The sequence below is a fragment of the Odontesthes bonariensis genome, chromosome 6, assembly GCF_027942865.1.
Source record: "Odontesthes bonariensis isolate fOdoBon6 chromosome 6, fOdoBon6.hap1, whole genome shotgun sequence".
NCBI classification, from domain to species: Eukaryota; Metazoa; Chordata; class Actinopteri; order Atheriniformes; family Atherinopsidae; genus Odontesthes; species Odontesthes bonariensis.
Genome location: NC_134511.1, coordinates 35,661,288 through 35,683,984, shown reverse-complemented (window position 1 = coordinate 35,683,984; position 22,697 = coordinate 35,661,288). Strand labels below are relative to the sequence as shown.

The window sequence follows — 22,697 nt, the reverse complement described above, 5'->3', positions numbered from 1 at the left end:
ATTTGTTCAACAATTCTGAGCTCCTAAAGGAAATATTTAGATGTTTGCCAGTTTTTTTTTATTTTTTATAATCACTGGTTGAAATGTTAAAAGAATTACCATGCAGTAGCAACTAGGATATGTCTGTTTTCTAGCTTGCCTTGCGCTTTTCAGTTTTTCAGCCACTAGAGAGCACACTTGGATTTAGTCCGTTTAGTGCTGCATGTTTTTCTTTTTTCTTTTTTTTTTATGTGATGACGCTGCAAATTAACCTCGTATAAAGAAAGAATCTACCGAGACCAGTCGGCTCGGTGAGGTTTGATTAGCATTTTTTTTTAAAGTAGACCTTTTTTTTTTTAATCAGAGAGTTAGTTTTCAAAACCGAATTAGCCAACTCATTAAAACATCTAAAATCATCCATTTAGAAGATTTATTGAGCCTCATAGGTTCTTCCGGTGCTTTCTCAATTCCACTGAGCAGCAGCACACTCGTAGGCTGTGAGAAGCTCTTTGTCTGGGAATCTGAGGCCTTTCAGTCAGCCTTTCATCTTTTCATCAGTACTATTGCCGAATTTGCTGATACTACGCTATCTTTTTCTGCCATCTTGTGATCCGGCCCACTTCAGATATTTAAAACCAATATCTATATCAATATTTTGATCATGGGTCGATAAGGTTTGGGGGCTTACGAAGGCATCTTGATGCTTCGTGCTTCTACATCTGTGCTTAATGAGACTTGTGGCTCCCGTCCCACAGCCAGATGAGTGGGCTGTGGTGGACCTGCTGAATCACGGCACACACGGAATGGAACTTTTTTTTTTTTTTGGGGGCCATTTTCTTTTTTCTCTCAATCACTATGAATCAAATTCCAGTTTTGTGAGCAGTTTTATATATTATTTAAATTTTTATACTTGCTTATAGATTTCTGTGCAGATTTGAGCTTGCTGAAGCATTCATTTAATCCACAAAGTGTGGTGGTCTCAGTGAAGCACAAATTTTCACTCAGGAGCACTTAAAATGGTTAATAATGTAGAGCACAGAGATCAGTCCCGTATCAGATATCCAACTGAAGTGTCGAGGCCCTGTGAGAAGGCTGACAACAGAGCAAGACAGACTTGTATAAAACTGTTCCCATTTGTACCTAGTGAGCCTGCTGGATTGCTGCGTTTTTCTCTCACTTTTTTTCCTGACTTCCCTCCCCCCCAGCTCTGCTTTTTTTTTTTCTCTGATGTCATTGTTTCCTGCCCAACAGCTCCTGACGCTCGGCTCGAGGCTGTGTGCACAGACACTGAATATACTGCTCTGCTTATGCTGACATATGGGAATTTATACACATGTACGGTTTAAGTGTGATGTCGGTTCCATTAACGCCAAAGTCCATAAAGTTTTGTGATTTTGGTTGTAACCACTGCAGACCTAATGAAACCACGTGAGTTGCCTGTGTGACGGCTTTACTTGTGGTCACTGTCCATCTTCTCCCCGTGACTGTCAGCCAGTGATTTGCATGCTGAAAATAAAGCTCAAATGTCAGAAAAAATGTTGTGATACAGAACATTTTTGACCATATAACAAGTTTTTGTGCACACTTTCCTTCACGTACAGCAGAAGTAGAAGTATTACGATTCTTTAATAAAGTATGAGTGGCAGGAAAATGTAAGAATTTAAATAAACGGTCCACATTAGTAGCTTGATATAGAACAAGTACATTTATACAAATATTGTACCTGAGGGGCTAAATCTTAGTTTTTTGCAGTATTAATTCTGTAGCTACTGGCTGTATTTTAGATGAACGATAGTTTAATCAATGACAGTATCCCATATTTTAGAAGCTAACCACAAGTGTTTTATGTATCATGACATAGAAAGTAAGCAGTTAACTGTATATTATTCTATAAAATGAGGACAAATACATTTGTAAATTCATAAAATAGAGGGCCTCAAGTAAAATCAAAGTAGTTCAGAATTGTATTTCTTCATCTGCTTGCAATATAAAGGCATTTATAGTTTTTCCACATCATAAGACTTGGCACTTTTTCCTATTGCAAACTGGCCAACTTCAGTTTATCATATGTGTGAATTTTCTCTTCCTGTGTTTTTACTGTGTTGCCAAATAGCTTTGGTTAAAATAATAATAAGAAGAACAACAATGATAATTTAAAAATAAATCCTTCCCCAGATCCCTCCTCTGTGCATCTGTATCCCTTCCAGCTGAAAAGGCCTCTGCTTGACCTCACTGTAGTCTTAACTATCAGCTGCATTCTTCACAGCGGTAGTCATATCCTCCAAAGATATGATTGCACAACTTGATAGCTTTCTCAAAATCCAATCCTCCGCAGTCTATTTCTTTTAAAAGCAGTTCTATTTTACTGGGCTCACAGTCTGACAGTCTAAGCAAAATTATATTTGCAGGTTGGTGTTTGTGCGCACATGTCTGTCCTAGTTTGAGTTCGAAATCCTTCCAGATTTTGACTGTGCCTGAGCAGAGTTGATTGAACGTCAGTGGGCTGCGCGGTGTTATGATTACACCGCTTTATGACAACATCAGCATGTCTCTGAGTGATAAATCTGTGTGTGGAGATTTCTTGTTCTCTCTGTAGGATGTTGAGTACTTCACTTTCTCGTTTGAAATCAACAGGATAAAGCACAAACCGACTCACCTGAGAGTTTTGTGTGAAAATGATGCTTCTTTGTAACATTTTCTCAAGAAATATGTTTCTCGCTGAAAGAGTTTGCAAGAGAGTGCAAGACGTTTACCTTAACTACGCACTCAATTGTTCGTTGGCAACAGGTGAGGGTGTCAGGATTGGGTATAAAAGGATCATCCACCAAAGGCTTGGTATTTTCAGGCATGGATGATTCATTGCTCACCACTTTGTGCCAAATTCTCATCTCAGATGGACAGAGAGACAGCTGACTCACGTTCTGTGGTCAGATGAGTCCAAGTTTCAGCTGTTTTTGGAAAAAGAAACTGACATCTAGTTCTACATGGAAAAAGATGAGTAAGACTCATCCAGACTGTTAGCAATTAGCAAAAGGTGCCAAAGCCACCTTCTGTGAATGTATGGGGGTGCATCAGAGTCCATGGCATGGATGACTTGCATATTGTGAAGTTACCACTGATTCAGAGGCTCGAACTGGAATTTACAACTCACAAATGTATAACTTACAACAGCATTACTCCATAGACACAGCTTGTTTTTGTGCTTCGCTTTCCTGCCTGCAGTCTAGATCGGTCTCCAATTGAAAATGAATGGAGCATCAAGAAGATGAGAATCAGGCAACAACATCCGCCGTCTGCTGAGCAGCTGAAATGTTGTATTCATCATGAATGGACCCGGATTCCTCTCGTAAAACTGTATCAATTGGTATTTTCAATTCCAAATTGATTAAAACGTGTAACTGAAAGGAAGAGATAAGCAGATGTCACACCACAAATGTTTCCAGCGTTTTCTGATCCTGAGGAAAGAAAATAAGTCAAATCTTTCATCCAACTAATGTCAGCGGAAAGAGATAAGATAAGCAGATAAGATTTTATCCCAACTTGTTTTGAGTGTGTCAAGTTCTTGATTTGTTTACATTTTCTGAATCCAGTAGAGTTGCTACGTGAGGACACTGACATTTTATTTAATTTTTGTGTCTGTTGAATACAGTTTTAAAGGTATTGTAGTATTTTTGTAAACTTATTTCCAAATTTAGTGGAAATTGGATTTGTAGACTGGTAGACTCAGTATTTAAAGGCCTTGACAAGCTCTCCAGCAGACTAAGGAGAGACAGGGGGATGGCAAAGAAAACACCAGATCTTTAAAAGGTTATAATTCTGTCATCTGCTCAAACAATTCTCCCATCCTGTGTGTGCGCTCCTCTGTGGCCCCCTCATCTAACTTTTTCTCCAGAAAGGAGAGCGTGAAAGACACAATGTCTTCAGGAATGAATGAAAGAGCTCTGCAGAGCAGGAATGAAAATCTAAGATCCAACTAAAGCATGTCCTGGACTGAAAAAGAATGTAACTTTTACCCCTCCTTGTTTTCATTTGCTTTGAATCCCACTCTCTGACGATTAGACTTGTTTGGTTTTGTTAACGTTCATGTAAAACCTCTATCCTCCCCCTTCCCCTCTCGCTTTTTCTTCTCCTCCTCCTCTGCTTGTGGAATCTGGTGTCCAGGGAGTCGATCTTCTCTCCTGCTGTTCGGCTCTGTGGTGACTCTGCAGGGCAAACGCTCTCTGCTGAGGAATTCTACAGAAGCTGCAGACAAAAAGAAGGTGCCCTCTCGTTTAACCGAGGAGTTGCAAACCCACCTGCCTTCCCTCACCTCCTCCCCCCATCTACTGTCTTAGCAGTGCACCTGTTGTGACTTGTCTGCCAGGTGAAGGGGATCCTCTGGCCTCACACTGTGTTTTCAGCTGACCATAGCTGCAGGGCAATTACGAACCCCGTCTATTCATTTGACTGGATTGCTGCTTTGCTTTGAATCTTTTTTTCTGTCTGTCTCTGCAACCTACCTCCCTTCCCTCCCTGCCTATCCCTCCCCCTCCCCCCTCCATCGTTGTCTAGCCCAGACTGAGCTTGGTTGACACACTGAGGCTGTGGGTACGTGTGGAGCTGAAGAGATTTCTGAAGAGAGTAAGAGTTTGAATCACACAGAAAGAGAGCACTGGAAATAGAGAGTAAAATCAGAATCTTCTGGAAGGTAAACTGGAGTGATCTCTGGACATCTGAGATAGAGAAGCACAAACTACAAACCGAAGGATTTTGCAGCTGGAAAAGCAGCAGGTATGAAAAGCCACACTGTAACCATGTCTATGGCTCTGCTGGCCCTTTGCTGCCTGTTGATCCCCAAAGGAGGATGGAGTGCTGGGGGGATAGTTTCTCTCCAGCTGTCTGAAGAGGAGAAACAGACACAGGACCAGCTGCGGAATGAGTCCCTGGATGACCCAGAAAGTGTGCAAGAACTTAAAGTGGACCCATACCCACTGGGACGCAGCATCAAGGCCAAGAGAGACATAGAAGGGGTTGTGCAGACAGGTAAGTGGACAAAAGTCTATATTTTTTCAAAAACTAAATATGTAGATAACACAGAAAGGCAACAAAGATGTTGTGGTAGACTCAAAGCAATGATGCTTCATGGAGAACACACAGACAGACGTTCAACCTGTGACAGCTCCAACCTGTGAGAGGAAGTCCAGGTCCCGCTTTTCACAGCAGGGGATAATACATGCAGCAGATTCACACCAGACAAGAAGTGAAAACTCTGCGAGGGCCATCTTGCAGACAGATTTTTACGACACTGACCTTTTCCCCAACCTCAGTTCCTGTAGCCCGGCATGATTAATGCTGAATCTTGTGTGTTCATAGCGGAGGATGGATTTTGACTACCAATGTAGTTTTCAATTTGCTGAGCTTCCTTTCTAAGCTTCTGACTTCAATAGACACAAATCCAAAGTAGCTCTTTACTGAGTTTCACTGATGATGTTGAATGTTTTTATGGAGTGTCTTGACAGATTTGTGCCATTTAAGCTGAGCTAATGGAGCACAAATAATGGAAACAGAGAGACACGTTTTCCATTTAAGTGCTGCGGTACTTCGGACAGCCTGAAAAGGAAATATTGATGGAGCTCAAGAAGCCACGGAAATTTATGTAGCAGTCTGGATTCTACATGACAGCATTGCATTTTCACAGTGCAGGAAAATCTTAATTGCAGATGTGTTAACAAATCCACAGCTCATAAATGATACAAATGCTGGACTTTTTCCTTCTTATTTCTATGATCAATATGAAACTCCTATTGCTAGAACATTATTTGGTGTCTGGTTGCTATTGATACTTTGTGTTATTATGCATAATAGAGAAAACTGATGCTGTAATAAACTCTGAAACGCATTTACTACGAATTCAGATCAGGAAATTGAAAGTGAGTGGTCACATGAATATTTCCTATGATTACTACATATCAATGTGATTTTTTACCACATATGTATTGAAAAACCTATCTCTCCTCATCCTCCTCCAGGCATTTTGGGCAGGGTGAGGAGAGCACCAGATGAAGGCAAAAAGAAGAAAAAAGATAAAAAGAAGAACAAAGAACCAAAGGACCCGAATGCCACCAAAAAGCCTAAAACTGACAAGAAGGGAAAGAAGAAGGACAAGAAGACGACAACCACAACTCTACCGCCCACCACAACAAGTGAGGACAGGACACAGCAGCCATGTTTGTACTTGAATCCCTTTGACTTGAATGAGTGTTGCTGACCAGGTGTTTTGTCTTATATTTCCAGCAATCCCAACTGAACCTCCCACTGAACCTCAACCATACACAGACTACTATCCTGATACTGGTGAGTACCATACATTTCAGTATTAAGTCTTACATTTTCAAAATGCCATTATTAATATTTGCATCCATTCTAAAGATGGCCTCCCACTAGTGTCTGAACGTCGGTTAGTAAGACTTCCACCATAGAAAAGATAGGCTACTACAGGGAAACATGTTTGAAAGAAGCTGTTGACACAGCTGAGACTTCTGAGAGAGCTGCATTAAGTTTGTCACTGGAGTCAGAATAGGTTAGATACAGGTTAGATGCAGAAATTATTAAGAAGAAACTGAGTTAATCATAGCTAAAAAGGCCCCCCTCTTTCAGCTAAAGGCTAACGGCATAATTCTACATTACCTCAAACAAAAACAAAGAAAAAACAAGCAAGAGAAAATTATGATAATTCAAATGAATTTGTCACAACTGTAAAAATAAATTAGTTGCTACATTCTAAATTTGAATCCATAGGGAAACTATGAAATGATCAATTATAATTGTTTTTTTTCAGAATTACAAAAGAAAGTCCCTTAAAAGACAGACAGCTTTTAGACTCTGCCTGCCCTTGTTTGGACTGCAAGTTAAAGCTAAAAGCCCTAGCAATAGAAATATTACTTTTTGAAAATTTGGTTTAATATGTCTACAAATAATTGCACTGACAAATGCTTATACCATTTGTTACTAAAACATGGCTATCCATTTGCTTGATTTTCTTTAAGTAAGGGGAAGTAACTGTAATTCACAACGTATAACAAGACAATGGAACAAACCTCAACTTTGTTTGTCTGGTCAGTGTTATTGTACAGTATCAAACCTGCCAGATATTGTTTAAACAGTTATGATTTGCCTGCCCCAAGCAGGGGGGAGTCTGTTTAAACAGAAGGGGAGCTAAACACAATTCTAAAGAAAACTATAAAGAACATTCAGACTCATTCCCCGCCTACAAAAACTGAGCACCTGATTAAAAAATAGTGGCCACTCAACAAGGAAGAACAAAAGTCTACTAATCCCCACCAACATTGCAGCTTGTAATCTTAAAGTGGAAAAGACCACACCTTAAAGAATACCCTGTCTATTTTACTCTGAATAAGACCATCATTTACAAATGGACGACATGAACATGAAGTAGACATGAAACTTAGCAATTAAAACAAACAAAAAAAAACTAATTAGGGAAATGTTAACTCGGTGTTGTTTCATCCATTGCAGTCTGTGCTCTTATTCATATTCTGACCAACAGTTGTTACCAAGTTTAATTTACTTCTCCCATAACCTGTTCCAACACTGGCAGAAAAAAAACGGCTCATTTGATTCTCAGAGTTTCTGAGAATTTGCATGTTGGTCGCATCCAGTAAGATGCAGTGAGGAAATAATTTGGCAACACAACTGATCCAACCGTTTCTTCGTTAGACAATGATTACTGGCAACCAGACGATGACTACTGGGGCGCTGATCCCACTCCATCCAGGCCTGGGCCTGATGCTCCAGTCACAGATCTCCCATATGACAACTTGAGGCCAGAGGAGGAAGACCCAGCTGCTTCTGTGACATACACATATGATGACTTCTGGAAACAAGATGAGAATGAACCTGTGACAGATAACTATGGCGGCTACTGGACAGAATTGGAGCCGACCCCTGCTGGCCCTGATGTTGGTGGGAGGACTGGAACAGATGACGGTGACTACTGGGATGCCACATGTATGTTTGAATCTTCTGTCTCTTTTGACTTTGTTTTATTTAAAGATGTTTGAGGGTGACAATTTATGAAAGGTGTATCAGAACAGAAGGAATTGACCAAAATGAGTTTTCGGGAATGTTTTTTGCCCATCATAGTTTATTGATGCACAGAAAAGCCCCTGCTTTTTTAACCATAAGCTGAAAAAATCTGAAAAAAAGCTTGACATTTTACGATCTCATGAAAAAAAATTGGTTGATCTTGAATTTGAGGGCAGCACATCTCAAAAAAGTTAGGAAAAAAGCTTTCACTAGAAATTAAACAGCTGAGGGAACTTGTTGCAACTAACTGGGAACAGGTCAGTAATGTAACTGGGAATTTGTTAAACAAGTCTCTCAGAAGTAAAGATCGTCAGAAGTTCAAAATTCTGCAAATTAAAACTACAAATTGTTGAACTACAATGTTCCTCAGTGTAATGTCATCAACAGTACATAATATCAACAGAAGTTTCAGAGAGTCTGGAGACATCTTTATGGATAATGGCTGTCTGGGATCTTCAGGCAGCACTGTATTAAAAACAGATATTATTCTGTCATGGAAATCCCTGCATGGGCTCAGGAACACTTCCAGAATTCCGCTGGACTAAAGAGGAGATGGACCATCTTGCTTGTTAATTAGAGCCAAGTTCAAAAGTTGCCATCTCTTATGGTGTTGGAGTACATTAGTACCAATGGAACTGGTAACTTGCACATCTGGAAAGACACCATCAACACTAAAAGATATATTAAGGTTTTAGAGCAACCTATGCTCCCACCACATAATGTCTATTTCAGGGAAGGCCTTGCATATTTCAGCAAGACAACACTCAACCACATACTGCATCTATTACAACAATATGGCTTCATAATAGAAGTGTCCCGCTTGCTGTACAGACCTGTTTCTGTAAACAGCCGTGTCTGTATTTGTGCACTCAAACTTGAAAAAGCTAATTCTGCTGAGAATATGTTGAAGTTTATTTGTTGGAAGCTGTTAGAAAATGTTAAATATTTTAAGTATTGAAACTCAAGTTGAACCAACAACTTCCACACACACATCCCACATCCCTACTACTGTTACGATAATAACAGCAACAACCAAACAAAAATGCTTCCCTTTTATAACCTTCCTCTGAAAGGTGCTTCCAGGGAGAAAATAGATAGATAAACAAAGCCACAGGGAGTGGTTAAATTGGCACGTTGTCAAGATTTACAATACATTCTTTTTCATTTCTAAGACTGTGTGACTCATCTCAGATGTGGGAAACACCACTGCTGCAGAGTGACAGAAAAAGAATGACTTTCAGGCCAACTTTTAATGTTACATGTTTCAAAACAAGTTTATTTGATGTGTTCATTAATTGTTGGCTTCACATTTACTGGATGATTGGTGAACTTTAAGAAGAAAAGTTACCTTTTACTATAATTCATCTTCAGGATTTTATTTACGAAAGTGATGCTGCAAACCTCGATGGCTGTTCTTTATCTCTTTCCGCTGACATAGGTTGGATGAAAGATTTGACTTCTTTTTTTTCCTCAGGATCAGAAAACGCTGGAAACATTTGTGGTGTGACATTTTGACACTCCTCTGGACCAAACTATCATGTTGTAATGACTCTGTGTTTCCATTATTCTGCACTGTACCTCTGCTCTTCCAGCATTTCCACTAATTTAGTCATGCTGGCCTGTGCTGCCTCAAACTCTCAATTTGTTTTGTTTTTTCACGTTTAAATAATCTCTCTGTTTGGACTTTTGAATGTCTTACTATGCTCTGTTGTTCCCTCCTGCAGTTGAGGAGACAGACAAAAATTTTCCTGATGGTGAAGAGGTCAGCCCTGAAATCGTAGTGGAAACTCTACCAGGTGCCGGCAGCTTTTTAAATGTGGTAGAAATTAAATTCACATGCATGTGGCAAAATTCCTGTCAGGGATTTGATTAGTGAGACATTTCTAGTAAGAGCTGAGAGGCATATGAAATATTCATTCTGTCTGTGCCTTTCATGAGTAATACTGTCGTCTGTGCACCAACCTGCCCTACTTTTCAGACAGGAGAGGGTGGGTTTTGCTTGCTTCCTCTTAGTCAACAAAATTTTCCATAGTTGTGTTATGGAGTAAAAAGAAGCCCTGTCATCAAACCCAGACTAAGTTATTATCCTTGTAAATGCAAATTAAAGGTTTAACAACTAAATTAGACGACAGGCATCACAGAAGTAGAGCCACTCTTGTGGTTGAGTAAATCAGGGCAGGGCTAACCTGTAAAACTGAAGATTAAACTATGTAATCTCATAAAATCTCACTTGTTATGTAGTGGTGCCTCTGAGTGGTGGAAAATATTGTCTAATGTCATGTTTGTTTGTTTTCTTCTTTTTTTTTCTTTTACAAGAACCCACAAGCTCTGCTCCCTTTGAGAGGACCTGGTACGAAGACTATGATGAATATGGTATGAGTTCATGTGCACTCACTAACCTGTGCCATGCCCAAATATTATCTAAGTCCATCAGTTTAGTCAAGTCTTCCTGTAAACATCTCAGACAGCACATGGGTTTAACAACAATCAGGTTAATAAATAACCCTTTCTACCGTTCATGCCTCTGAACGGCTTGTAAAATAGTTGCACACATGAACACTGCTGTGCATGGAATTGGTGCATTTATAAATACTTCTATAATTTTACTGATTTTCTTATTTGGTTCCAGGGAGGAAAGAGGACGAGATGGATGAAAAATGGATACAGAAAGAGAGAGAAAGAGCCAAGAAAGAGAGAGAAAGGGAAGAGAGAGGTAAAAGAACCCAGATGTGGACTTTTTTTTTTCCACATAATATCTTTCTGCACATTTATGTCAAACTACATGTAGCTGCCAAAGCAAAGAACATGACTTGTGACCTGAGAGCAAAGGCACTAACTGAGAACAGCACAGCCCTCTAAAACGTTCACAGTCACATTTCTGCGATAAGAGAATGCAGATGTTATTTACCAAACAGGCAGAGCTGTGGCAGTAGCTTTAACTTGCACGAAAGGAACAAAAGTTTATCCCTTCAAAACAAAATGGAGATTAGACGCGTTATTAGTTCAGAAATCTCTTGTGAGCTGGAATGAAAGCAAAGAGATCGTCTGACATGGAACTGCTTGAGACAATAGGGGAGAGTTTTTAGGCAGGAATGTGCAAGTCACAGTGAAAATCTGAAGTATGCTCATCACACGCAGTCACTATTGCCACGTGTGGGCTTATGAGCGAGGAGTAAGGAACAGAGTGAGTGATAAATAAGCCTGTCAGGAGTGGGGTCAAAAGGGTACTTCCTGTCGGCTGCAGTTTGGGTTTAAAGCAATAATGTTTTTTTAACACGAAGCATAAGTTTCATTGACTTGATGCAGTCATCTTTAATGCTGATACATGTACCTCTACATGAGCATTAATGTGTGTTAATGGATGCATGTGCTCACTTGTACATGCTTGTGCTGAAGGGGTTTTACATTCCCACTCTCAGAAAAACTCGCTATCAGCAATAAACTGTAGCATTGCAGTGTGCCACACAGCTCAGTGGGTCAGAAATATAAATAAGGTTGTGTGATTGATAGACTTCTTCACCTCTTAAGGTTCAAGATGATCTGAGTATAATCAGAGCGAACGCATAATGGGAGCCAAGTCGTAACATCTGTTTTCCTTTTTTCTTTTTTTCCAGCCCTCCACATCCTCTTGTGGATTTATAGCAAACAAAATTTGCAAAAATAACAATGAATTTCTACATCATTTCTTGGCAGAGAAAGAGAAAAATGATTCAGCCAAGATAGTGTCATTTTATTTGACAATAATGATGTTTTACCTTACCTCTCGTAGAAAGAGCGGAGAAGCTGAAAGAGGCAGAGGAGCGAGCCAGGAACAGACCACGTGTCTTCAAAGAGCCAAAGAGTAAGTCAGCATCTGTTCAAATCTGGAAAACATGCACAAACTTTGTTGAGGTATCATTTGACATTCAGCGGTCTGTGTTTGTGTGCGGCAGAGTGTCCTCCTCTGGGGATGGAGTCCCATAAGGTTGAGTCTGACCAGCTTTCAGCCTCCTCTGTGTCTCAGTACAGTTTTTCACCTCAGAGGGCGCGTCTCAACATGCAGGTACACAACAATCAGGGCACGACAGCTGAAGTTTCAACACATGTACCTATCAAGACTTTAAATAGGCACCAGTTACGAGCAGCATCTGAAAATACTGTTATTGCTGAGTCTGTCACTTCCTTCAGTCTGAGAATCTGTTCAGCAGCCAAGTACTTAAATCAGCTGATAAATGTTTTAAACACACGTTGGCTAGTTCTGTCCAAGCTCTCATGGCATCTACTGTATATGAATTAAATATTGTTGCATGCTTCAGTTTCATGATTAAAATGTCAGTGAGCCAAAATCCTCAGCAGCATGCATCCTGGTCTCTGCGGTTCCCAGGGCTCCGATGATGAGGATAACATGAGAGGGGGAGCATGGTGTGCAAATGCAGAGGACAAAATGCACTGGTTTGAGATAGATGCTCGCAGGGAGACGGAATTCACCGGGGTCATAACTCAAGGGCGAGCCTCCTTAAATGAGTAAGAAACAAAAACACAAGGACGTGAATACAGTTTACTTCCCATTGCTAAACTCAACATGATGCCCTCACATTGTCTCGTTTCAGGAGTGACTACGTGACATCCTACTTCCTCGCTTTTAGCAATGACAGCAGAGAATGGACCACCATTCATGATGGATACGCTGACTGGGTGAGTTCACCTGAAAGGATGCCTCTTCCTTAAGCACCCTGCATATCTCCCACCCCTTTCCCTTACCCACTGACCTCCTGCTTTTCCTCCTCTCCAGTTGTTTTTTGGAAACAGTGACAATGACTCTCCTGTGATGAACCAGCTCGCAGAGCCTGTGCTGGCTCGCTACATCCGAATCATCCCTCAAAGCTGGAATGGCTCTCTTTGTATGAGGCTGGAGCTCCTGGGGTGTCCCCTGCCTGGTGAGCCTCTCAACCCTAAATACACAATTAAACACACTCAATTAAAGATATATTCTAAATCCCCTTTTCCGCATAGATCCAAGTGATAGTCTGTACAGACAAAATGAAGTGACACCGGTGGATTACCTGAAGTTCAAACACCACAGCTACTCAGAGATGGTTGCGGTGAGTATCCCTGCACATGCTCCTGCCACAAAAAAAGACTTTTTTTTACTAGTTTTTCTCATCCTAAACACAATAAAAGAATTCCTGCAGAGATCTTGTTCCTTATAAATCAGTTTTTTCAACCACAAGAGGACATCATGGCCATAACAGACCAACATTATTTGCCTCACTAACCGTCAGCTGCATAATGTCTAATGTAACCATGTACATTACTTAAAATGCTTTGTGCTAATTTGTTCAGCTTATGAAGTCAGTGAATGAGGAGTGCCCCAACATCACCAGTATCTACAGCCTGGGCCGCAGCTCCAAGGGACTGGAAATTATGGCCATGGTCATCTCTGGCAACCCCACAGAGCACGAAATAGGTGGGAATACAACCACAAAACAGGCGCCTTTGATGTATCCTGTAAATCCGAATAAACACCAGGTGGGCACCAGCAGATTGTGGCTGACAGACAATAATAGCCTGCCCTGCTTTGTTTCCTTAGGTGAGCCGGAGTTTCGCTTCACGGCGGGTCTCCATGGAAATGAGGCGGTGGGTAGGGAGATGATCCTGCTCCTCATGCAATACCTTTGTAAGGAGTACAAAGACAGAAACCCCAGAGCCCAGCGCCTGGTGGAGGGAATACGCATCCACCTGGTGCCCTCACTCAACCCTGATGGACATGAGAGAGCTTTTGAAGTGGTGAGAAGAGAAAAAAAATAATTTTCCTAATCAACTGGCAAGCGAAATAATAAAGAAAAAAAGGAAATGCCAATGAATCACAGTGAGTAATTTGGACCAGTGTGTTCTTTGACCACTTTCTCTGCCCCCATGCAGGGATCTGAGCTCAGTAGTTGGACCACTGGACACTTCACTGAAGACGGCTTTGACATCTTCCAGAATTTCCCCAACCTGAATAGTATCTTATGGGAGGCTGAGGATAAGGGCATGGTGCCCAAACTCACCCCCAACCATCATGTGCCCATACCTGAGGAGCTGGAGGCTAATAGCTCGGTAAAAAGATGAGAGTCGTTTGTCTAAGATACGGTTGAAAATACTGGGGACATCAGATTTATTTTTAAGGGCTGCTGTTACCAGTTAACAAAAACAATCTCCAAATACAAAAGCTTCTCCCTTTCACAACCTCCCTTAATATTTCTTAAATGATGTAAAAGATATTTGTTTTCTTACTATGTAAACATGACAGTTGTATAATGTTTTTTTTTGCTTCCCTTGTGTAATTCTTATCTTCCTGTTGTTGTTCCAGATTGCTCTGGAAACAAGAGCTATAATCTCCTGGATGAGAGACCATCCATTTGTGTTGGGTGCAAACTTCCAAGGCGGGGAGACAATTGTGGCTTATCCTTATGACAGCTTAGGTCTGAGCAAGCCTGCAGAGAGCCAGAAACCCCACAGCCGCAAGAAAAGACAGTACGACTCGTTTGGCCTTTTTCCTCTTTGCATTTTGTTGTTGTTCCACTGATATACACATCCCTCTATTTCCCACATTCTCTTAATTTGCTCTACATAAATGTCAGTTGTGTTAAATAGCTAAACGAGAATAATTTCTTACAGGTATGAGGATGAAGGTTTTGATGTGACAGAGTGGGGACGGGGCTACCACGAGGAGCCAGAGGAAGATTGGAGAAGTCGAGGATACCCACAACCAGAGGAAGAATGGCGAGGCAATGGCTATGACCAAAGCTACGACAATGGCTATGACCCTGGCTACAACCAGGGTTATGGCCACAGGGAGGAGGAGGAGGATGATAGAGAGAGGAGTGCCGGCTACCACTATGCTGATCCGGAAGACGAGCCTCGTTTAACTCCAGATGAGTCCCTCTTCAGGTGGCTGGCTGTCTCCTACGCTTCCACACACCTGACCATGACGCACAACTACCGTGGATCCTGCCACGGAGACACACCTGCTGGAGCCCTTGGGATGGTCAACCGGGCCAAGTGGAAGCCAATCACAGGCAGTAAGTATCTTTAACTTTCTGTGTGTGCTTGTGGTGCACCCTGGTGGACAATATGTACAGTGCAGGTTCTGAGGAGAAAGTGTGTTTGATCTCCTCAGGTATGAATGACTTCAGCTACCTACACACCAACTGCCTGGAGCTGTCCATATTCTTGGGCTGTGATAAGTTCCCTCACCAGAGTGAGTTGGCGTACGAGTGGGAGAAAAACAGGGAAGCAATGCTCACCTTCATGGAGCAGGTCAGTCAAACACAAACACAAGGATGTAACCTATTCTCCAAGTATGTCTACCAAAAGTGGAAAACCCCTGAAACATCCTGCTGAGCATACCGTGTCAATATTGCTAAATTTAAAGTACACCTAAAACTGTTGTAAATGTTTCGTTCTGCCTCTGCACACAAAACTTTTAGTTCATGTTTGTTCTTCCAAAAGGGTTTATACTTCTTTTCTTTCCCTAAAGTTTCTACCCTCCGCCCCTTCATTAATTTTAACATTAATTTCCCTCCGACGGTTCTATGGAAACAGGATGTACAGCTTGCAAAAATTCTGGCAATTCTGTGATTTTATATAAACTCTGCAGTTGCTTACTTTAAAGTAAGTTGTTTTATGATTAAATTACAAATGAACAACTAACCAACCATTCCCTGTTCTGTGAAGAAAAGGGAGACCAAAGCAAACTTAAAACTGATAGAGACGTGTGAACAGACCTCTAAACAAGTCTGTAATTTCTGTCTTTCCAAACATGAAATGAACTAGATTTTCCTCTGAAGTTAACTCGTAAAAGTGTAACCACTCTTACAGAAATACTACCTTGCAGCAGCAGCAGCAACATGACAACTTGCGACAGGTTTGCCTCATAACTCAAATATTTCTGTTCTTTAGGTGCATCGTGGCATTAGAGGCATTGTAAAAGATCAGCAGGGGAATTCCATCGCAAACGCCACGATATCCATAGAGGGGATAAACCACGACGTTACCACAGGTCAGCATACTGCACCCAACTCTGGTTCCTCTCTTGACAAAAACAGATTCATTGTGTTTTAGTCCAGACGTTTCAAGTGCCTCTTTCTTGTTTGTCATTGTAGCACCAACAGGGGACTACTGGCGGCTGCTTAACCCAGGGGAGTACCGTGTAACAGCTCGAGCTGAAGGCTTCTCCTCTGTCACTAAACTCTGTGTGGTGGGCTATGAGTCAGGTGCCACTGCTTGCAGCTTCAACTTGGCTAAGTCCAACTGGGACCGCATTAAACAGGTAAGACAGCCTCCCTGACCTACCTAAATACATATTAAGTGCAATTTAATGACTATTCTGTCTTGGTTTCTTTGCAGATCATGGCCCTTCATGGCAACAAGCCGATTCGACTCAGTTACAGCACCACTAGAGTGCAAAGTCCTGCAGTTAACAGCCAAAGACGTGTGGTTAATGGCAACAATGGGTATTCTCCAAATTCCCCAAGCAGTTTGGAGCAGCAGAGGCAGCTTAGGATTGCTCGTATCCGCCGCCTCCGGCGGCAGAGATTAATGAGGTTAAGATCAATGACAACAACCACACCACCCCCTACAACAACCACAATTCCCACAACCACAATTCCCACAACACCAGAGACCACGACATTCTGGTACGACTCATGGCTTATAGGGGAGGGACAATCCTCAACACCCGGCGGGTTCACAGACTCTATCCTGGATTATAACTACGAGTACAAGATCGATGACTATTAACCAAACCCACGTGGTTTGTTTAAGTAAACAACCGTCCTCTGCTTATTGTGGTTGTCATTGCCATGTTGTACTCTGAGCTGGTCCAAGAGTCAAACTGAGAATCCAGTCTTTGTTTGACAAGCAGTGAGAATATACAGAATTTTAACTGAGGTAAAAAAAAAAAGTGTATCTGTTGCGTCACAGTTTCACAGAAATTAATCTGTGAAAAGTGAAATGGCACTTGCTTCGTGAAAAGATGTTTATTGTGGACGCACATTTAAAAACATTCACAATCAGTAGCTACATGCGTGTAAAGCTGGTCACAGTTGGTAACAGAGTCAGTGGAGGAAATGTTTCCTCAGGCACGGATAAGGTGCAAATAAAGTTTTGTTAATACAACAAAAACTATCTCTTTTCTTTTTTAGCACCAAATTTTTGTTATGGGATATCAGTGGGGGAGGGTTTCTTGCTAAAGTGACCTTCAAGCAAACACCAGAAGCATCCTTAGCATTGATCTTTGTCATACAGAACAGCATCACTAGGATGAGGACAGGATTGAAATTCTTGGCCCGAGGTTGATTTGATTAGTCTGTGGTCCGAGGTAAACTGTCCAAATGTTAGTGACTGACGTTCATCTCGCTTTCCTCATCTTCCTGAGCGGAGAAGGCTGAGAAGCTGACTGGCTCACACTGAAGAGTGCGTAAATTAACCAGGCATGCCGTTTGGGTGCTGCTGAATTCTGGGATAGTAATCAAAAGGACTTCCTGACCATTGGGACCTGGAAGGAGAAGACAAAGAAATGTACTAATGCTATCGTGATGATGTCCATGATGATGTTCCAATGTGTACATACAGAAAATCTCACACTGACCTTCAATGAGCTTGGACTCCAAGGCTGGGGCGTTGCCACTGAAGTAAACATGGGGGCACTCCTCCAAAATGAAAGGATCTTTTTGGTAAAATGGGTAGCAGCCTGAAACAAAAAGCATCCTGTGAATTAAGCAACATTCAGTTTAACCACAAGCAGCCTTTGTGAGCTACTTTGAATCTACCAACCAAGAGTGTCAGGTGCTGTGGGAGCCAGGTGTCTGAGACGAAGTGTTTCCTCCAGTATTTCTAGGTGACTGTCCATGCTGCTGTACTTCTGGATGTCACAGACATTCTGACCTGATGTGCCCAAAAACCTTGAAGGAAACAAAAAATTTCAAGTTTCGAAACATTTCTGCATAATCACCTCTGATTAAGTCGGAAACGCCTGATGACAGAGAGCTCACGTATGAAATTGCCTACCTCACTCCGTCGATGTTAGCCTCATATGGATTGGAAGCCAGCTGCAGAGTGGGGTACACAGAGGACAAGGGGAACATACACCGGTGGAGAGGCTGCTGTGGGAGGGTGTAGTTGGTGGGGTCATACTGCCCTGGCATTACATCCACTGGAACCGAGGCCTTATAGTCAGCAGGAATCAACATCCAGCATTAGAGATCAATCACACAGGAACTGAATTGCTAATGAACACTAAACATTATTTGCAATATCCTGAACACTCATTGTTAAAACAAATAAGCCGAGTCACCTGCTTCTCAGACACACATCTTTTTACGTTACTTTTCCAAACAACTAATTTAGTCACAACTAGTAACATTAACAATCTTACTGTTACTACTCTATAATGTTGATCTTTATGTGGGGGAATCTACTTTGGTAAGAATAGTCATTTCAAGACCACAAATGTTTATAGTCGACACTGTGTGATATGAGAAATTAGTGCATTTTTCTCTCAGGATTACACAAGATCAAAAGGTGTCTGCTTAATGTCCAGAAGTAAAAAAAATAAAACAATGTACAGATTTCACTGATAAAAGAAAGTGAAGCAGGAATCCTCACACTTAACAAGTAGCAAAACAGTTTTATTTCATAATAAATTACTGAAAGTTGTACTCATTTTGCTAAGTCAGAGATGTCCAAAGTCGGTCCGTGAGGGTCGCTGTCCTGCAGGTTTTAGATGTTGCCCTGCTTCAACACACCTGATTCAGACAAAATGGATCTCTTCAAAAGATTGTTAAGCTCTGCACAAGCCTGCTAATGATGCATTGATCTGAATCAGGTGTGTTGAAGCAGGGAAACATCTAATAACTGCAGGACAGCGGCCCTCGAGGACCAGATATGGACATCCCTGTGCTAAGTGATCAATTAGCTCGTTTTGCAAGCACTGCCTCTTTTTAAGTCAAACCGGAGATTATCAGCAGAAAAATACAATCAAAAGACTTGGTGATATGGTTGAATGTTACATTTTGTAGACAAGCTGAGTAGATATTCCTACTAAAACAGCAGATATCACAAGTTCTTACCCTCAACCATGCCCAAAGACACAGACATTTCAACTAGAAATGTGTGGTGATGTATATTATCAAACTACCTCCTGCATGTATTTCCTTCGTTTCATCATAAAACTGAATTACAATCATCAAACTATTGCAAAAGTTATGTAAATATCCAATAGATCTCAAATAAATATATAATATTGACCTAAAGCAACACTAGAGAAGTGCATGAATCTTAAAACTGAGGGTTCTGAGGCATTTTAACCTTTGTTATGCATGCTCCTGGGCCTTAAACTGTGGTGGATACCTCACTTCAAAACTTTGATGTCCAATGTAGCATTTTTCTTTATAGTACAGGTTCATCACTATTAAAAGAATACAATCATGATTATTTCTCCCTCTGCACTGTGTAGGTTGTAAATCAAAGACTGAAGCTGTGGTTGATTCCCAAAAGAAAGCCAATGATGTTCATATACTCTTACTTTAGTGCTCTGTGTCATGACTAATGGGAAATACACAACATTACAACAGCAGTGTGTTCATCTGTGTTATGTTAAATTATAAGTTATAACCTTATTGCTATTATCTGTGCCTCAAAGATGAAGCCTCAGTTGGCCACTTCAGTTCCATTTCAGACTAACATGGAATTAAGTTCTTCTCACTTAAATAAGTCAAATCCGTTTAATACGTGCTAATTTAACACCAAAATCTTGGAATTTTGCAGCCAGTCAAAATATTCTCTGCCAACTTGCAATACATGGCACACTATAATATGTACAATGCCCATAACGTTGCATTGTACATGTATCGAATTAACACATACGCACATTCAAATCCTTGACAAACGTAATTCAGAAAAAGCAAACGGTATTAGAGATCAACAAGAAGATTCTATTCTTTTTGCGAGCGTGTTTTTTCATCAAATATGTCATAGTATTAAAAATATCCAGTTTTGCACTGTTAGGTCCTGTAACATTGTCCTACACTGTCGCTTTTGGAGGCGTCTCAGTCAACCTCTATAACATGACAACAGATTCACATGTAAGGCTGTGCATGCGCAGGGTTCAGACGGGAATTGTTTTCACATCAGTGCTGTTACGTGGCACAAATATAGAGGGATCAGAAGAGCAAAAAAAAAAAAAAACTTCCAGACTCTAGTGATGCTTTAAATTCAAAGAAATCAGCTGAAACCACTTCCATTCTGCTGAGAGGAAATCTTTTAATCGAGAAAAATGTCTCCTCTTGTCACATATTATGTAACCACAAAGCCAAATCCTAATTGGAATTTTTTTTCCTGAACGGATTTTTACTTCGTTTCAACAAAAATAATAATTATGGCAGTTCATGTCAGTTTTTCACAAACAGACAAGTAACAAACAAACATAGTGGTAAAAAGGCAACCACATGAACCTCTAAAGAAAGCATTCATAAGGCCTAACATTTGTCATCAATGTAATACAGAATGTCAACTGAAAGAAATATAATTTATGAAATTGATGTAACATCAACAAAATGTTAAAACAAAATTACTTTTTCATATCACTGTAATCATCTATGCCTGTTGACTGCAGCGCCCCAACAGCAATAATAATAATAAACAGCATACTAGTACGGAGGAGAGTGCAGACTCACCACCAACTGAAGCAGCAGCTCATCAAGCAAACGAATAGCTTCCACGCTTCCAGCCTGAGTCTTCTTGGTGAGATACTTGGCCTGAAAAATTAACAGAAAGGGTGTTATATGCATTCTAATAATTCAAGTGAGCCTGTTTACAAGGGCAGCCCTTCTAAAATAATGTAACTAATGAAAATGCATGAGTACGAGATGTTAAGTGTCAAGTTAAACTGAGATTTTGCCACCTTTGTTGAGGCATCCTTGTCCTGGGTGCTTTGGCTCAGAAGGTTTCCAGCCAGCAGTACCCTTGAAATCGTTGCTGCTCCACTCTGCTCGCCCATGTCCCCAAGCTGACCAGTTACCATGTCAACCAACAACTGTAAGCCGAGCATGCTGTCAGCATGACTGCTGCCGAGACCAAGTCCCGAGGCCAGGAGCACAAATCTGAATAAAAACAGGCAAAGCAATTAGTCTATCATCACACGAGGCTGGGAATTCCACAACGTATGACTAACAGTGAATTACCTGTCAGAGCTGAGTGCAGGTCTTTCCCTCTGCAAAGCGAGATCTGCTGAGCAAAAGTCTTCAACCGTGAACTTGCCATCATTCTTCTCTGCTCCATATATCGCAATAACACTACCTGAGAGCAAGACAGAAATACATTCACATTCAAGACTCATTTTCAAAGCTGACATGATATCCTGCGGGATAATATTTCTGACCTGTGACACACTTGTCTTTATCAATTTTTCCCTCCAGTTTGATCCTCTGGAGTTCATCCTCCAGAATCAGTTCATCTGTATCATTAATGTATTTGGCTCGTACAGGCTGGGGCAGGAGGTTGTGCTGAGGAAAGAGTAAAGCAGAAGATAATTTTACAACATAAACATTAATGCAGCTCATTTAATTTATTTTTTTATATGCGGGGGCTTATCCTGCACACAAACCTCCTCACTAATCTCTTTCAAAATAGATGGCTGTAAGTCCATACGCTTGAACAAGGTCCCTACAATGCAACACTGCTCCCCTGTCTCTAGATCACACAGCTTCTTGATAAGCACATCTGACCCTGGCACAAAAACAGAAAACATTAGGCAATATACTGAAGTATAACATAGACGCATCAGTGTCTCGGGGTGTCTTCAGCTTACCCCACTTCTGCTGAGCTCTCTCTGATAACAGAGGCCTCATCTGCATTAGTCGTGCTGCGTAAATGTGAGCATACTGCCGAGTGAAGCTCCGCTCTCCAACTCTATAGCGCTCGGAGCAGGGACTGTAGGCCAGCGACATCCTCTCAAACACCGGCCCCTGGTCCTCTGATTCTGGGCGGCAGAGCAGAGAGGAGCCCTCTTTCTGGGCACTCAGTTCGGAAAACATGACTGTCCTTCAAACGAATAGAAGAAATTTGTCCACTCAGACAGTAAAATACGTTATACCTGTCATGCACCTTTACAGATTTAGCTTAGCCGATAAGAAGTCAACATACTAACTTAGCTTCATTGTAAATTGTCTGAGCTCTTCTGGAACCTGTGACCTTTTACATTAATAAAGATACTGTAAAAGACGTAAAGACATTACCTTAAAAACAGGTCGGGTTTAAGGTTTATCCGTCCAAAACCAGATATTAAGGCAAATTATTATTATTATATTTATAGTTGATGTTCTTCTGTGTGAGAAAGGGGAACAACAATTCCCGCGAAATCACTCGCTAACGTCACTTTTTTTTTTTTTTTAAAGCGAATGGTTATTCTCGCGAGACACCATCAAGCTATCAAGCTATCAAGCAGCACGCAGTTTATGAAAGTAGCGTATCAAAAAGTCAACGAACATTGTCTACATTTATGTAAGATGCTATGGGTAAATTAAATACACATAAGACATTTAAAACACCCATGATCCAGCAGGGCTTCTTGTTTGTAAAGTAACGTCGCATAGAGGAGACGTCATCACTTT

General features: G+C 41.1%; 2 protein-coding genes across 3 annotated transcripts; one reads left to right on the top strand and one right to left on the bottom strand.

Annotated features, from left to right (window-relative positions):
• Nucleotides 1-4,201: 4,201 nt before the first annotated feature.
• aebp1b (AE binding protein 1b) lies at nt 4,202-17,204 on the top strand. The gene is made up of 22 exons (XM_075468567.1): nt 4,202-5,001; nt 5,988-6,161; nt 6,253-6,312; nt 7,696-7,986; nt 9,789-9,860; nt 10,381-10,437; nt 10,694-10,777; nt 11,834-11,905; nt 11,997-12,106; nt 12,428-12,567; nt 12,654-12,738; nt 12,836-12,980; nt 13,057-13,145; nt 13,387-13,510; nt 13,634-13,830; nt 13,966-14,142; nt 14,396-14,559; nt 14,704-15,107; nt 15,206-15,345; nt 15,988-16,087; nt 16,191-16,357; nt 16,435-17,204. The coding sequence occupies exons 1-22, from the start codon at nt 4,752-4,754 to the stop codon at nt 16,825-16,827; spliced, it is 3,495 nt and encodes a 1,164-aa protein (XP_075324682.1). The 5' UTR covers nt 4,202-4,751; the 3' UTR covers nt 16,828-17,204.
• pold2 (polymerase (DNA directed), delta 2, regulatory subunit) lies at nt 17,052-22,683 on the bottom strand. Of its 2 annotated transcripts, none has more exons than XM_075468569.1 (11): nt 22,323-22,683; nt 21,896-22,123; nt 21,692-21,813; nt 21,467-21,590; nt 21,270-21,384; nt 20,990-21,188; nt 20,763-20,843; nt 18,097-18,254; nt 17,863-17,990; nt 17,678-17,779; nt 17,052-17,584 (listed from the first exon to the last, which is right to left on the bottom strand). In XM_075468569.1, exons 2-11 carry the CDS (start codon nt 22,119-22,121, stop codon nt 17,424-17,426), a joined length of 1,416 nt encoding a protein of 471 aa, XP_075324684.1. In that variant the 5' UTR covers nt 22,122-22,123; nt 22,323-22,683; the 3' UTR covers nt 17,052-17,423. The 2 variants fall into 2 exon arrangements, with proteins under 2 accessions (XP_075324684.1, XP_075324683.1); XM_075468568.1 differs by having other exon boundaries at nt 21,896-22,128; nt 22,323-22,682.
• Between the last annotated feature and the right edge of the window lie 14 nt (nt 22,684-22,697).

Coding starts and splice junctions, on each gene's coding strand:
- aebp1b (XM_075468567.1), top strand. CDS start 4,752: ATGAAAAGCCACACTGTAACCATGTCTATGGCTCTGCTGGCCCTTTGC. Junction 13,146..13,386: donor GCTACTCAGAGATGGTTGCG/GTGAGTATCCCT, acceptor TAATTTGTTCAG/CTTATGAAGTCAGTGAATGA. Junction 13,831..13,965: donor ATGAGAGAGCTTTTGAAGTG/GTGAGAAGAGAA, acceptor GCCCCCATGCAG/GGATCTGAGCTCAGTAGTTG.
- pold2 (XM_075468569.1), bottom strand. CDS start 22,121: ATGTTTTCCGAACTGAGTGCCCAGAAAGAGGGCTCCTCTCTGCTCTGC. Junction 21,814..21,895: donor GAGAGCTCAGCAGAAGTGGG/GTAAGCTGAAGA, acceptor TTTTTGTGCCAG/GGTCAGATGTGCTTATCAAG. Junction 17,585..17,677: donor GGAGTCCAAGCTCATTGAAG/GTCAGTGTGAGA, acceptor TTCTCCTTCCAG/GTCCCAATGGTCAGGAAGTC.